At 41.7% G+C, this 15879-nt stretch overlaps 1 protein-coding gene across 1 annotated transcript in view; it reads left to right on the top strand.

Annotated features, from left to right (window-relative positions):
- The window catches only part of LOC147673741 (5-hydroxytryptamine receptor 3A-like), a 193357-nt gene that overhangs the window by 77423 nt on the left and 100055 nt on the right, over positions 1 to 15879 (top strand). The window contains exon 4 of the mRNA XM_086945525.1: positions 4014 to 4123. Coding sequence (XP_086801651.1) covers positions 4014 to 4123 — 110 coding nt within the window. The remainder of the gene's footprint in view (positions 1 to 4013; positions 4124 to 15879) is intronic.

The raw sequence follows: 15879 nt of genomic DNA, 5'->3' as shown, positions 1-15879 counted from the left end.
AGAGGGTGCAACAGTAGGGAAAGCGTTGGATAGCGTAGGGGTAAAAATTACTATTCCCACTCCAGTGAGTGCAACAGTAGGGAAAGCGCTGGATAGCGTAGGGGTAAAAATTACTATTCCCACTCCAGAGGGTGCAACAGTAGGGATAAGCGTTGGATAGCGTAGGGGTAAAAATTACTATTCCCACTCCAAAGGGTGCAACAGTAGGGAAAGCGTTGGATAGCGTAGGGGTAAAAATTACTATTCCCACTCCAGTGAGTACTACAGTAGGGAAAGCGCTGGATAGCGTAGGGGTAAAAATTACTATTCCCACTCCAAAGGGTGCAACTGTAGGGAAAGCGTTGGATAGCGTAGGGGTAAAAATGACTATTCCCACTCCAGTGAGTGCAACAGTAGGGAAAGCGCTGGATAGCGTAGGGGTAAAAATTACTTTTCCCACTCCAAAGGGTGCAACAGTAGGGAAAGCGTTGGATAGCATAGGGGTAAAATTTACTATTCCCACTCCAAAGGGTGCAACAGTGGAGAAAACGTTGGATAGCGTAGGGGTAAAAATTACTATTCCCACTCCAGTGAGTACAACAGTAGGGAAAGCGCTGGATAGCGTAGGGGTAAAAATTACTATTCCCACTCCAGAGGGTGCAACAGTAGGGAAAGCGCTGGATAGCGTAGGGGTAAAAATTACTATTCCCACTCCAGAGGGTGCAACAGTAGGGAAAGCGTTGGATAGCGTAGGGGTAAAAATTACTATTTCCAATCCAAAGGGTGCAACAGTAGGGAAAGCGTTGGATAGCGTAGGGGTAAAAATTACTATTCCCACTCCAGTGAGTACTACAGTAGGGAAAGCGCTGGAACTCAAAAAATAAAAAATAAACATCTATAAAATTTATTAAAAAATGTAATGTAGATTATAAACATATTTAATATATACATTTAAATATATTATTATTAACAAACACCTACACACCTAAAATTAATTACTCAATTACATTTAATATTTACTAATTAATTCATGATTATTAATGTATTTTCATAATAATTAATTAATTAATTGACAGCTTTCACACCATATACACTTATAAACACCACATCACAAACTTAAATTTATTTACTCTTTTAAAATTAATAATTATTTAATTATAATTCATTTATAATTAATTTATTAATTATTCAATAATAATTTAATTACTTCACTACATTTTCACTTAAAAGGTCCACTACACACACCTAAAATTAATTAAACAATTAACATCATTAATTAACATAATTAATTACTAATTAACTAATTGAAATTAATTAACTAATATTTATTAAACAATTTGTATTAAGTTAACACATTAATTAATCAATTATTTTAATATATTTAAATTACTCCCCACCCTATTCCCCTATAAACCCACAACCCGCTACGGAACTATTAACACTAAATTCAACATAAAATACTTTAATAACTAATACAATGCTACAACATATTATTATTTAACAAACAATACTCATTAAAAACACTAAATTACTTATAATTATTTTTGTAAACGATATTTATTGTAACTATATTAGTGTTATCGATATTACTTACCTGTCTCTCGATATTCTAGTCAAACTATATTTTTGTTGTCGATATTTCTTCTTGTCGATATTTATGCGGAGATATTTATGTAACTCGATATTTTCCCGTCGATATTCCCGCTCTGCACCACCCGGCACCACCAACCCACTGCTCTCACCTGCACGGGCCACGGCTGCTTGATAATGGCTATGGGCAGTTCACCACAGGACGTGATGGCGAGGCGAAAACTTCATTCTGCATTCAAACGGTATTGTACCAGTTCAGATGATGTTCTATATAGAGTTAGAAGAGTTTTTGGTGGTCTACCTGGATGATATTGCTGTACTTAGCAATTCATGGGTGGACCACCCATAACACAAAGAACCATTGTTGATCAGGATAAACAGTAGTGAAACCAACCAACCAATAAGGCAACATAGTTCTCAGTTAACAAGGTTAGGCAGCACCCAGTTGCCGACTACTCTCTACAGAACTGAACCGGATGGCCACTGAGAAAGACTGCTTTGCCATAGTGTGGGCTTTGAGAAGGTTCCAGCCATACCTGCTGGTACCAAGTCCGTGATCCAGACAGATCAGAAACTATTCAAGTGGTTGATGCCAATGAAGAGTGAGTATTCCAAACTGCTGAGATGATCTATTACAAGGCCTAGATTTCACAATAAACCACAACGCCATAATGAATCATAGGAATGCAGATGGCTTTTCTGTTGGTTTGGCTGATGTGAAGACGACTATGGTGAAGTGAGGATTTGGGAAGTCAGACTTGGGAGGGGCATCTGTTGACATGGGAATGCCCCTTGCTTGGTATATGGATGTGCTTCACTGCCCTGATAGCCCAACTATGCATATATCTATTATTCTGACTCATATTTTGGGCCTAGATCTGTCCCTGACTGCGTCAGATCCTGGTCCCTCCCTGTGACCTGGAAGGTCGCGTCAACCGTGTGCTCGTAAAGGGACATAGACTACTATCTCTGTACAGGGCAATTGTGGAAGACTACAATATGTTTAGCGAAAATCAATAGCATGACCGGTCATTTTTGCCATCAGTTACTGGGGATAGAGGTCTACTATTATGTGTTGCCCATAAACTTGTGCTGACATTCTGTGTATCTCAAGTGCAGGTGCATGTGTTCACATCCATAAAATGCCATAGACTGATACCAACACTGATGAATAACCCCGTTAGCCAATGTCAACAGCAAAAAAACAGTTGATGGACAGAATGCAGAACAATGTCATACATTCACCCCAGTACAGAGATCTGGGCCTAAATCCATTGTTTTTTTGCTCACCATTCCATTCCAGTTGGAACCCAGCCATATGCAAATTTGTTTGCTGTAACACATTTCGCCCTAAGTGGGATGGGTATGCCTAGACGTGGGTCCCTTGCTCACTGTGCACTGGATTCAAGCTAGCCTGGCTAAAGAAGGGTGATATACCCGGAAACCGAAAAGGTCCCAGGATGCTTGGTTCCAGTCCAGGGAGGGCCTGGCCTGGCAGTGCGATCTGGGCTGTTCCCATGGGGCTCAGGGTCAAGACTGATTTGCATACGGCTGGGTCCAAACTGGGGTGGCATAGTGGGCAAAAGAACAATGGATTTACCCAGAACTTTTGACTGGGGGAGAATGTTTGCATTGTTAACATTCCGTCCATCATTTGTTTGCTGTAACACTTTTCGCCCTAAGTAGGATGGTATGCCCAGACGTGGGTCCCTTGCTCACAGTGCTACTGGATGCAAGCTAGCCTGGCTGAAGAAAAGGGACATACCCTGAAACCGGTCCCAGGATACATTTTTCCGGTCCAGGGAGGCCCTGACCTGGCAGTTCGGTCTGGACTGTTCCCATGGGGCACAGGGTCAAGACTAATTTGCATATGGTTGGGTCCAAACTGGGGTGGCGTAGAGGGCAAAAGAACCATGGATTTAACCCAGATCTTTTGACTGGGGGAGCGTTTGCATTGACAGTATTCCGTCCATCATTTGTTTGCTGTAACAGCCAATGCCAACAGCCAGATGAACAAGTGTGGCCTATGGCTGAAAAGGGCTGTCCTGAAGCTCTTTTCTATAATTGTATGTGTGTGCATGTTCATGTGTAGTATATTGTATAGTGTGTGGTATGTGTTGTGTGGGTATTGTGGTGACATGAGCGCTCACCAAATAGCTAAATCTGTCTGTAGTCGAGATGTGAAAATGGAGGGGAAGGTATTTTTTGAACTGTTGGCTGGGGAAAACACCTGACAGTGGCAGAACACAGTGTTTTGAAAAAAGATTGAAAATAGAAGACTTAATGGATTGAGTGAGGATAATTTGATCAAGAAGCTAAACTAATACAGTAACATATAAAAAATAATGAACATTCAGCTAGTTAAGAAATCGACTTGTCAAGTTTTCATGGTGCATCATTTTAGAAAGCAGTGATAAACTATGTGTCTACAATTTTGTTTTCAGATTTGGGAAAACGAGTTTCTAACTTGGAACCCTGAAGATTTTTGCGGAATTTCAAGACTTCACATTCTTCCAGAATTAGTATGGACCCCAGATATCTACGTGTCAGAACGGTACAGTACGTGTTTTTTTAACTACAGCTCTTTTCACTATATATGAGGACACAACATAAGATTTCATTGTTTAGAAAGAAAAACAATAACATTTGTGTGTTATGCTCGTCTTCCTGCAGCCAGTCGTTTGTTAGTCACAGGGATGTTGGCTAACACCTGCCTCAAGATTGCAGAGTAAACAGAAAGATGAAGGTGATATATTCGTTACTATTCCTTTACATCCCTTGTCCTAATTCCAGTCATTACTTGTGAGGATGACCCCATCTCAAGACTGGAAACTCCAGGAAAATGCTACCAATGCAAGCCCACCGACCCATAGCTGGGTTCTGTAAATCGGCAGCAATGCCCAGCGTCTTCTTTTTTTCCTATTTCTGACTGAAATCAGCTTTTTAATAGGCCTGGGCAAAGCACTACGCTATGCTAGCGTAGTTTGCGAAGTTTGCGCAACTTCGCACTACGCGAACTGCATGTAGCACAGTGCAAACACCCGTAGCGTAGTGCAGCGGTCATTTTTTGCTTGCTCGCGGTCTTCAACGTCAAGTTGCCGACCGCGAGCAAGCAAAATGGCATTCTGGCGAGACATTTTCCCCGTTCGCGATCAGCAACATCAAGTTGCCGATCGCGAGCGTAGAAAATAAACCTCCTGCGAGATTCCCAACGCCGGGAGGTCTGGTTTCTCATTGCGAGTAAAAATCTCCTCGAGCAGCAGAAAACTACAGCTCACACTGTGCAAGATGCCGTTTTCAATGATTGCACAGTGCAGTATGCTTGTCCGCACTGTGCAATCATTGAAAACGGCATCTTGCACAGTGCGAACATGCTACTACGCAGTTCACATAGTGCTACGCGTAGCTCGCGTAGTGCAAAGTGCACTTTTTGTAGCTTTGCGAAGCGCTACTTCGCAAACTACGCCCAGCACTAGTTCTTAAGGATGCTGATAAGGCCCCTGCCAGGCTTTGACTTCCACCTACGCTTACCTAGTCTCGTTCTGTAGGGAGTAGCTGTCTAGTGGCCCTCAGTGGGAACTTCTGGCAAAGGGAGTACAGTAGAACAGATCTGTACCTGCTGTGGGGCAGATGGTAGTTGATGTTATCTCTGCATTCTCATGGTAGCCAGCTGGATAGTAGTTGTGTGTAACTGACCTATTCAGCATTTGGAACTCTCACTGGTTCTCCCACAATATCAATAGTGGGTGGTTCTGCAACCGGGGGTAATTGCGGCTGGCTGCTGGAGTTGAGGTAGTTTCTGCTCCTGATGCTCCTGGTTTGTCTTCAATAATAAGAGGGTGAGTCATTTTAAAACCATAGGTAGATGGGCTTCTTTTGAATTTGCAAACATGCAATGGCAAATCCAATAGGTCTGACTTGAAGAAACCAACACATGTAAACACAGACATTGGCAAATACTGTTTGCATGCATTGTATGCACAAATGTTGTTTATCACAATTAAGCCTGTCCTGCTGGCTTTGCGAAAAATACTGCCTTCTGTGTGAAAGCATACAGCTGGGAAAGAACTTGATGTGACAAACAGCACTGTTGAGTTTCTTTATTAGATTTACAATAGTCGCTCGTGCATTCCTATGGAAGAACATCCTAGAAGGCAGAATGATACATGCCTAGCTGATAGCATGAGGTGAGAGAGTAATACTCGTCTGGGTCGAGCCTTGACAAAGGCCACTCTATGCATATTTTAAAGAACTGTTGAAAATGTATCAAATAGAAAGCTGTGGTGTCAAGAAAAACCTATTAGGAAGGATTACCTTACACTGAAAGGCAGTTATTATGAAAGGATTGGAATTGTCATGCATTAATATTTGTTATATTTTGTAATTCATATGAACATACTAATTTGGGCATCATTTAGAGTATGTGGGAAGATGTAAACAATTCTGGTAAATGGTGTGGAAAATGGATTCAGTTCATTTAACGCTATCTTTGCATTTACAGACTGTATTCTGTGCCTATTAACACCAGAGCACAAGAAATAAACGGGCACTCATTTTACACCAATAGTTGTGGAAAAACAGACACAGGTACAGGCATAGTTTCTATCGCTAAATTTGCAGTAGTGTCACGCTTACTGGTTGTGGTACTGCCATTACTAAATCATGGTATAACAGCAAAAAGTCTAACATTCTGTAAGTGATTCAGTTTGTGGCAATGCAGCACAGCTTCTCTATGTGTAAGCAGCAGAATGTATTCCATCAGGGTCCTGAAAGCACATCCTAAAAATGCCCTAAAATGTCCTAACTCCTTAAATATGTATATTTTTCCATGTTGCTCAACACCACTAAGGCCTTATAACATCATATTTGGTATCTTCAGGTAACTCCTCCAGAGAATTACCAATACAGGGATCATTGAGAATTGGGGAGAGGGAGGTGGCGATAAAAAAACACAGGGCTCTCTAGTGGGGCCCTACGGTTCCCGTTAGAAATTAGGAACTGCTGGTGCAATCAGTAATTCCGTTCCCCGTTTGTCCAGTATTCAACCTTAGGTTCCACCTGCTTTTTTCAGGCAGATTCCATGAATACGTTTGTTAGGGTTAATAAAGAGTTTGTAGGCTTCAGAGAACTAGTAAGGGTTTTTTAATGCTCAGGGAAAGGTAGCATTAAAGAGTAGTAAGACGTTTTTAGGGTTGAGGGAAAGGTAGCCCTAAGCCGTAGCAAGGGTTTTTAGAGTTCAGGTATGGGTAACATTGTGAAATAGAATGGCTTTTTAGAGTTCTAGAAAGGGTAATGTGTAAGGGTGGTAAGGGGTTAGAAAGGAATTTGGATTTTGATAGATGGGTGAAATCCTTTTCAATTAATAGCCAAAATTATTGTCAAGGTAACCACAAAAGTCACTAAATTACCTGTGCATTAACCTCTGGTAGTTTGGCACAAAAGCAGTCAGGTTTAACTTAGAGGCAATGTGTAAAGTGTTTGTGCAGCACTCAAACAGTAATACAGTGAAAGCATACACAGGAAAAGTCCCACACAAAATTACAACAATAGAGAACATTTTAATAAATGATTTGATACAAATCCAATCAGTAGAACCAGAGTTATGGACTTGTAAAGTTTAAAGTGAAAAATATCACCTAAAAGATGTAAGTGTCAACCGCAGACATCTAGTAGTGCATGACCGGGGTAAAGTTGAAAGTTATGGCTGACTGCGATGGAGCATGATTCGGATACAGAAAGTGGATTGGGCCCGGTCTCAGCTCACCTTCAGACTTAGAAGAATTTTTTAAGGAAAATGTCTGAGAAAGTTAAGTACAGTGGGGCGCGGCAGTCGGTGGTGTCTGAGGAGGAGGTGTCATTGTCGGGGATCCGCTGGAAAAAGACATGGTGAAGAGTTCTACCTTCTCTTTTTTGGAAGTTGAAAATCTCCAGTGGGATGAAGCTGTAGACTGTGGCAAAGAGGGCTCCACAAGTCCAGATAGCCCCTCTGCGAGGAGCCGCTGCACAGGATTTGCTGCTGCAGAGAAAAACATAGCGGGAGGTACCACAAAGTAAGGCTGAGCTGTGATGCACATTGGACAGATTGGGGAGTAGATTGGTCTTGGTCTCCTCTCAGAGAACTTTTTGGCTGAAGAAGTCCCTGTTTTGGATTTGGGCTATGTGGGCACTTTTAGCACCTCTCTAAGGGTCCAGAACTGAATGGGCAGCACTTGGAGGGTTAGGGCTCACTCAGGCTGGGTCCAGGTGTAGATTCAAGGTGGTAGGAGTATTTTCAATTTTCAAGCAGTAGGGCAGTCTTTTGAGGACCCAGGGCAGGTTTCTGGAAGCAATACAGTCCTCTTGGAGCAGCAGGGCATTACTTTGAAGTAAACTGCAGGCCTCAGGAAGCAGGGCAGTCCTCTGAGATTCCTCCGCAAGTCCAGAAGTGAACTTAAGAGTGGATCTGAGAGTCCTATTGTTATACCCGGTGCCAACTTTGAAGAGTAAGAAACTTCTGGAGGTTTCCCCCTGCAAGTGTGAAGTTCTTTGTGTGTGCTGAGGCAGAACTTTTGAAGTGGAAGTGGAAGTCGGGCTGTGCACAGCTCTGCCCCTCCCATCCTGTCAGAGTGGCCCATGCTGCCAACATCCAGTGCCCCTTTGTGACATTGTCGGGCAGGGATACACAAAGTCCAGCTTCAGATTACACCTAGTCATATAACCCAGGATAAAGTTTATATAGACCAAATGGATAGGACAAGAAAATGGCAAATTTGGAGAGTGACATTTTCAGAACTGTGACTTAAAATCCGACTTTAACATTAAAGAGGATTTTAGCAAGGGAAGGCCCCGGGTCTGGATGAGATCCCTGGCGATCTTTACAAACACAATATGGAGATCTGGGTACCTTATTTAAACCATTTGTTTAATGTAATCGCAGCTGGCGACCAAATCCCTGATACATGGGATGGGGCTGAAATTATCACTATTTTTAAAAAGGGGGATAGAGGCGATCCAGCGAACTATCGCCCCATTAGTCTTTTAGACATAACGCAGAAAATGTATGCCAGACATATCCTAAACCGCGTAATACGTGGCTGGAGGAAAACTTGATTTTATCCAAGTATCAGGCAGGGTTTAGGGAAAAGACCGGGACCATCGATCAGGTATTAAGGCTATGCTGCTTGTATTGGAAATATGTCATCATCCGCAGAGGTAATTTATATGTTACCTTTGTAGATTTACGAGCAGCATTTGACCTTATCCCCCACGACTTATTGTGGAAATCATTGAAAAAGCAGGGGTTCCCAGATGAACTTTTGAAATTAGTGACTAGGTTACACCAGAATAACTACGCTAGGGTAAGATGGGGCCCTAATGGTGAACTTACAGATGCAATCCCTATTAAGAGGGGAGTACGCCAAGGGTGCGTGCTGGCACCTACACTTTTCTCCCTTTATGTCAACGATATTGCAGCTTATATGGAGAATTGTGACAATGACTCTCCTCGCCTGGGGGGGGGAACGAGTTCCGTCCCTCCTCTTCGCGGATGACACGATTCTCATTTCTCAAACCCCTCGGGGCCTACAGATTCTATTAGATAGGTTCCAGCAGTATTGTATCACAAAAGGGTTAGAAATTAATGTAAAAAAGACTAAATATATGGCACTTAACCCTCATAAAAGTTTCAGGAAAAACTTAACATTGAATGGAGAAAAACTTGACTACGAACTAAGTTTTACTTATTTGGGGGTATTACTAGATTCATCCTTAAGTTGGAGACCCCAATTAGAAAAATCTAAAATTGTGTTCAAACAAAATTGTCTACCAATATTGAAAAGGCATAACAATTGTGCAAACAAGTCAGTTACCCCAGCGTTAGAACTCTTTAAATGCAAGGTCCAGTCAGTGGTTTTGTATGGGGCAGAACTTTGGGGACCCGTGTGTAGAAAGACATTTGAAATCTTGGAGAATAAGTTTTTAAGGGGATTATTAAAGGTTCCTAGTAACACTCCACTATTACCCCTACTCCTTGATATGAACATACGACGCACCGATTTACATGCAATATTAAGACCACTATTGTTATGGGTCAGGTTGTGGATCACCCCTGAACTAACTGAATATAAAAATGGATTGGTTGAAGTTTTGGAATTAGACACGAGTAACAAGATTCCGTGGTTTAAACATGTTAAAAGCTGGTTAACAAAATTGGGTTTATCCCATTTTTGGAACCAGCCAGAATCACTGACTGTGTCCTCAAAGAAAATGGTCAAACTCTCCTTTTGGGCCCTTGTGAGCCATGATGCTGTATACATTGGAGCACATGGCCCCATAACCGAAAAATTCTTAATGGTGAAAAATGTAGCCCAGTTTGAAATGTTTCTTGATGAGATTCAGCCACCATTAGCGAAAACCTTGTATTTAAAGTATAGGTACGGTATACTAAGAACCCGGGAAACCGAGTCAAAATGGGGGAAAACCAGCAATGATAAATGTACCTTATGTACAAATAATGTAAGAGAAGACATTTTTCATATTTTGTTTTTCTGTCCAAGCTATGTAGAAACTAGAAGGAAATGGATAGTGCCACTGTGCCGTAATATTGGAACAACTTTGCATAAGGAAGCTGGAAGAATATTAATTACGGACACTAGTCAAGTAATAGTGTTTGGTATCAGTAGATTCCTCTTGGCAGTAAAATTCATTAGACAAAAACTGTCACTGCCATTTTAAGCGTCTGGCTGTTATAACCCAATTTAATGCTTTTTTTAACTGTGTAAGTATTTTAAACATTTTTTTTAACTATATTTATTGATGTGTGTTTTAGCCCATTCCCATGATTTAGCTGTGAAGGCTTAGGGATAGTATTTGGTCATGCACTAGCACTTTTTGAATTGTATATTCGTGTACACTTGTTGATGATAATGTGGCCATGTTTATTATGTATTTTTGTATATATATTATGTATTTTGTATATCTTTTATGGTGCAATTGCAACGAAATAAAGATTATTGATGATGATGATGAAGAGGATTTTAAATTCCAAATCTTTAGAGGACAGACATGACATTCCTACCTGTTCTCAAGCAAGGTTTTCACTTATTAAATGTAATACAGGAATCCAATGCTATCCTACGGAAGAGGTAGACCTTGCAGAAGTGAAAACATCATTTAAGAGTATGTCACTAATAGGGCAGGTAAAAAAGTACACATCCAACTTTGAAATCCAATTTACTTTGCCCTAACGGTTGGGTTTAATCACTGCAAATGGGTTATTTTACCAAATAGAATTGGTAGTTTAAAACTGCACACAAGCTGCCATGGCAGTCCTGGGATATGTTTGATAGGTCTACTTAAGTAGGTGGTACAATAAGGGATGCAGGCCCTCCAGTAGCATATCATATACAGGCCCATGTAGTACGACAATACTAGGGACATATTAGTAAATTAAATGTGGCAATTGGGTGTAAGCTAATTTAACCATGTTTAGGGGAGAGAGCACAAGCTCTTTAGCCCTGGTTAGCTATGGCAAAATGCACTGAGTCATAAAAGCCAACAAACATGGGCTCAGAATACAGGTGGAGTTAAGGCAAATAGTTTAGCTGTGACCCTGCATAGAGGGCCATGGGCAACATGGGTTTTTAGGGTTCAGGGAAAGATAGCTTTACTGTGTTGAAAGAGTTTTTTGGGGGTTTAGGAATGGGTAGCATTAAAGAGTAGTTATTGTTTTTAGGGTTCAGGGAAGAGTAGTGCAAGGAGCAGCAAATGCTCTTAGGGATCAGGTAAGGATAGAGTTAAAGGGTAGCAAGGGTCTTTTAGGGTTCAGGTAGGATAGTATGAAGGAGTGGTAAGTGTCTTTTAGGGTTCGGGAATGGGTAGCTTTTAAGGGTACTACCTGTTGTCGGGTTCAGGGAAGGGCAGCGTTAAGGGGTAGAAAGCGTTTTTAAGATTCAAGGATGGGTAATGTTAAGGGTTAATAAGAAGTTTTCTGGGGTTAAGGGAAGGGTGGCGTTAAGTATTAGTAAGGAGTTTTTAGGCTTAAGGGTAGCATTAAGGGGTATTGAGAGGTTTATAGAACTCATGGATTGGTAGTGTTAAGGGATAGCAAGTGGTTTTAATGGCTCAGAGAAGAGTAGATTTAAGAGGTAGTAAGGGGTTGAAGGATTCAGGAAAGGATAGTTTACAATCACAGTATGTAAAACAAGAAATAATGTATTATATAAACGTTATATTTGAATGAAATAAGATATAATTGCATTGTCATTGTTAATAATGAAATGATATATTACAATTAATAATTAAATAATACTTACAAACTTACCGGCAAAGTAAAGGCACATCTTTGATGTAAAGGCACTCCCAAGTTCTTACTTACCTTGATGGAATGACTCCTGATGTAAAAGCTGATGACAACTGGCAGGCGTGTGGGCACAAATGTAGAGAGAGTAATTCGCAGATGATAGTCAACAAACTTAAAAAAAAACCTCCACAAGCACAGCTCTCCAACCCATAGATCTGTAAACTAGGAATTGACAAAAAACACAATTCTCTGCATGTTAAATGTAAATGTAAAATGGATCTCCGAAGTTGATGAGGGAAATGGAATGGGGGAGGGAGCTGGTAAATGGAATGAGGGAGGGAGCTGGTACTCCAGCACAGCAACGTATTCCTCCTGATTCCTTTCCTCCCATCTGTACTGCTGACAGAGAACAAGCACCACAATGATCTCGTTGTCTATGAGACATATAGCATTGCATTGTTCTATTGCAACACACAAACTTGATTTGACAAAGAACCTTAGCTCATGCAGCTTGATAAACTAATGACCGCTCTTTCAGTGGAAGCATACAGCTTTGGCCACATCAAACCCTCTACTCAGGTGCACCAACATATTTGTGGAGCCACCGTGCCTCTCTGGAGTATTCCCGAAAGCTCTTTTTTGATCAGCTGGATAACATATCCATGTCTTTTAGTGACTGAAACAAATGTTTTCAAATTTCCTAAATGTTGATACCCTGTGACATCCAATAGCACACATAAAAGTCCTGCAAACTAAATTAATAGTTTACTTTTATCATTCAGATTTTGCAGAAAAAATATTTTGTAACATAACAAGCAATGTAGTCACCACCATGCAACAGTGAGCCTTAAAAAGTTGCTATTGCTATAGTAAAAACACAGCTTCACATCACTCATGAGAAAAGAGACATCTGATTCCACCACCAACAAACACTCAAGAGAGAAAAACTACCTTGAGACGGAGGCCGAGGATTAAATGGAAACCCAGAAAGCTATGTGAATGGTAATAAATGAGAGCCATGATAAGCTTTGCCTCTGTAATAAAAAACGTTTCATATCCCTGTGCTGTCATAAACATGAATCTGGGAGTCCGATGCAGTGGGTAAGGGGTCCTGCTTATACTGTTTTCTCGTTGTGCATGATTACTTTCTCCACCAATCCGCTGTTGACTAGGATAACATGGTATCAGCTTTTATGAACATTGTCATTTTTGATCAGCGTTTGTGCCACTGTTCCCAATCAGCGTTAGTCACAAAAAGTTTCTTAAGTTCAGCAGACATTGTTGAACGCAACAGCCATTTTATTTAGATTTATGATTGGACAAAGGAAGCTGTTTTGACAAGTGTGCATGTGGTACAGTGACAAAGGGTTGCATTATTTTCTAGAAACCTGGGTATATTGCTTTCAAACATTCTCAAATAATAAATGTGATTGAAACTTGAAACTTGGCTAACATGGAGTACCATACAGGAGAATCCACTGGGACATTTTTGGGATGCAGAACTAGTGCTGAGGAATTAACCAAATGTTGGGTTAATATACCCAATTCTAACACTCGACAGACCCCAGTAAAGGTGTTCATTGATATAAACTAAAGGATAGTAGCCGTGGAAGTTAGAGTCAGCTAAGAAGTTTGTGGTAATCCACCCACAAAACAATTAGCCCTAGAAATGGAGGGCACTGGAGCCTCTGGCCCATACCAAGCTGTAGGGGGCACTGAGTAACACAGGGGGACCACAATATTCTTGGCCAGTCCAATCAGGTGCCACTAGCGACACACTGAATATTGTGAGTTTGGCAATATCTGAATGCCCACAGATAGTGCAAAATGAGGCATAAACCTATGTCTGTGAAAAAGGAACATTTGACTAAATTATGAATGAAAGAGAAGTGGTATAAAGTGGTGGTATAATACCTATCTAAATGAACATACTCTGCTGCTCTGTTGGGGAATTAAAGCACATGTTAGGAGTCCTATTTTTTTCATAATTTTATTTATAATGGTAATTCTGATTTCATGGGACTTGTATATTGCTCTAAAATCCGTGCCACATAGGCTAGGATAGAGTGAAGGAACCAATGCTTGCATATTTACAAAGGTGTTTAGATATAGCCTCACTCGTTTCAACATATTTGGATTTCTAGCTTTTAAAAGCACTTACCTACACACTGTGGGCAGATTTATTCATATTTGGCACTGCACAACACAGCAAGACAACTTGCTGTGCTGCGTCAAATGGCGAGAGCAGGATTGCATCTTAATTACTAACATATGGCGCATTCCTGCTCCCTCTCTGCACTGGTGCCCTTTTGGCTGACAGGGGCGCCTGAGTTACAGGCAGGAAGGTTTTGTGCATGATTGTTTTCTGCACAAAAACAATCCTCAAAGGCTTTTAGATCTTTCTATGTGTGTTGGCCCAGCCCCCACTTACCTGTGACCAGCCAAGGCCTTTTCGGTCCCGGTTCCCTTGCCTTAAGGCTCCAGCCTCGCTCTTTCTGCACCCTCTTTTCTACTGTCCAATTTTGACCAGCCCCCAGTCTTCCTTCTCTTTCTCCTGATCCTTCGCCTCTGTCAAGCTCTTTCACCCTTCTGTGCCTTTTGCTCTTTCATTTAAATTTTTTTGCAATATTTCCCCTGTTTTTCTGCTTGCTCTCTCCTTCACCCACTTGTTCCTTTTGGACCTTTTAACTTGTTTTCTTGAGGCTTTTTCACTCTTTTCAGGCCTTCTGCCCCTTCTGTCTCTTTCCTTGCAGCCCCTGCACCTTTTGATGCCTCCCGCTCCTTTCCTGCTCTTCCTGACACTTCTCCTTCTCACTTCTTCTTCCAGTGCATTTGCAGCCCCTCGCTCTGTGCTCTGCTCTCTTCCCCTCCTAGAATCTGCTTAATGGCAGCCACTGCACTTCTGCAACACTGGTGTGCCAAACGCTTGCAAAAGGCAAGACCATCTGCACCTGCCTGTGCCTGGACCATTCTCAGTGCTATGAACCCTAGTCCAATCAACTTTAGCAGTACCCCACAGTATCCAAGATCTGGGACACATCTGACTCCACTGCTGGCACACCCCACACCCCACACCAAAATAGGAACCTTTCCCAGTAGTCTACCAACACACTCCATGCAAGCATCAGTAACATCATCTACACCCCCACCTAATACCACAAGCTACAGCAAACCCGCACCCCAGCTTTGAATCACATGTATGCTTATGAACACACAATCTCTCAGCAAACATGATACTGAAATCTGGGACCTGCTGAGCAGCAACGTACCCGCCTCCTTTTCCTGATGGAAACCTGACTCACCTTCACATCGGCACCTGATATCTCTGCAGCAATTCCATCGGGTTCAAAGGTTGCACACCAGGACTGCCTTCACATAACTTCCACTTATACGACAGAACCAACTCTTGCTCCACAGCACTCTTCAAAAGCCTGGGTAGTTTGTCACAGAACATACACTAGACACCATCTTCTCCACCAGCAACAGCATCAAGTACAACTCCACCTCACCGTTCACATGGACCAATCACTGCAACATTCATTCCAAATCAACACACCGCAAGGCATCAGACTACTTCGCAGCAGGTGGGGCAAAATTTCAGAAGCAGACTGGCTCAAAGCCCTCCGCATTGATCAATCTAATCTCACAGACAACCTCAATGAGGACATCACCAACTTCAACAACCAGATCAAGAACTGAGCAAATGCTCTTCCACCCAACAAAGAGAACAAGCAAAGAATAACCAACAAGCAGGCCGGCTGGTAATCAGAGGACCTTCAAGACTCCAAACAACAATTCAAACCGCTCAAGAGAAAATTAAGAGCTAATCACAAAAACACACCAATAGAACTACCTAGAAGGCTGCACTCAGACGCTATCACCAGCAACTGAGAGCCGTCAAGTAAAAATCGCTAGCTGAATGCAGCTGCAAGGAGATCTTCTCAATCGCCAATTACTTCACCACACCCTCAGCCTCCATCAGCAGCATCACCCATTCCTAAGAAGTTTGAGATGACCTGACAAACTTCTTC

This window comes from Lissotriton vulgaris, chromosome 12, assembly GCF_964263255.1.
Source record: "Lissotriton vulgaris chromosome 12, aLisVul1.2, whole genome shotgun sequence".
NCBI lineage: Eukaryota > Metazoa > Chordata > Amphibia > Caudata > Salamandridae > Lissotriton > Lissotriton vulgaris.
Note: the sequence above shows the minus strand (reverse complement) of the source record. Positions and strands in the feature narration are given on the sequence as shown.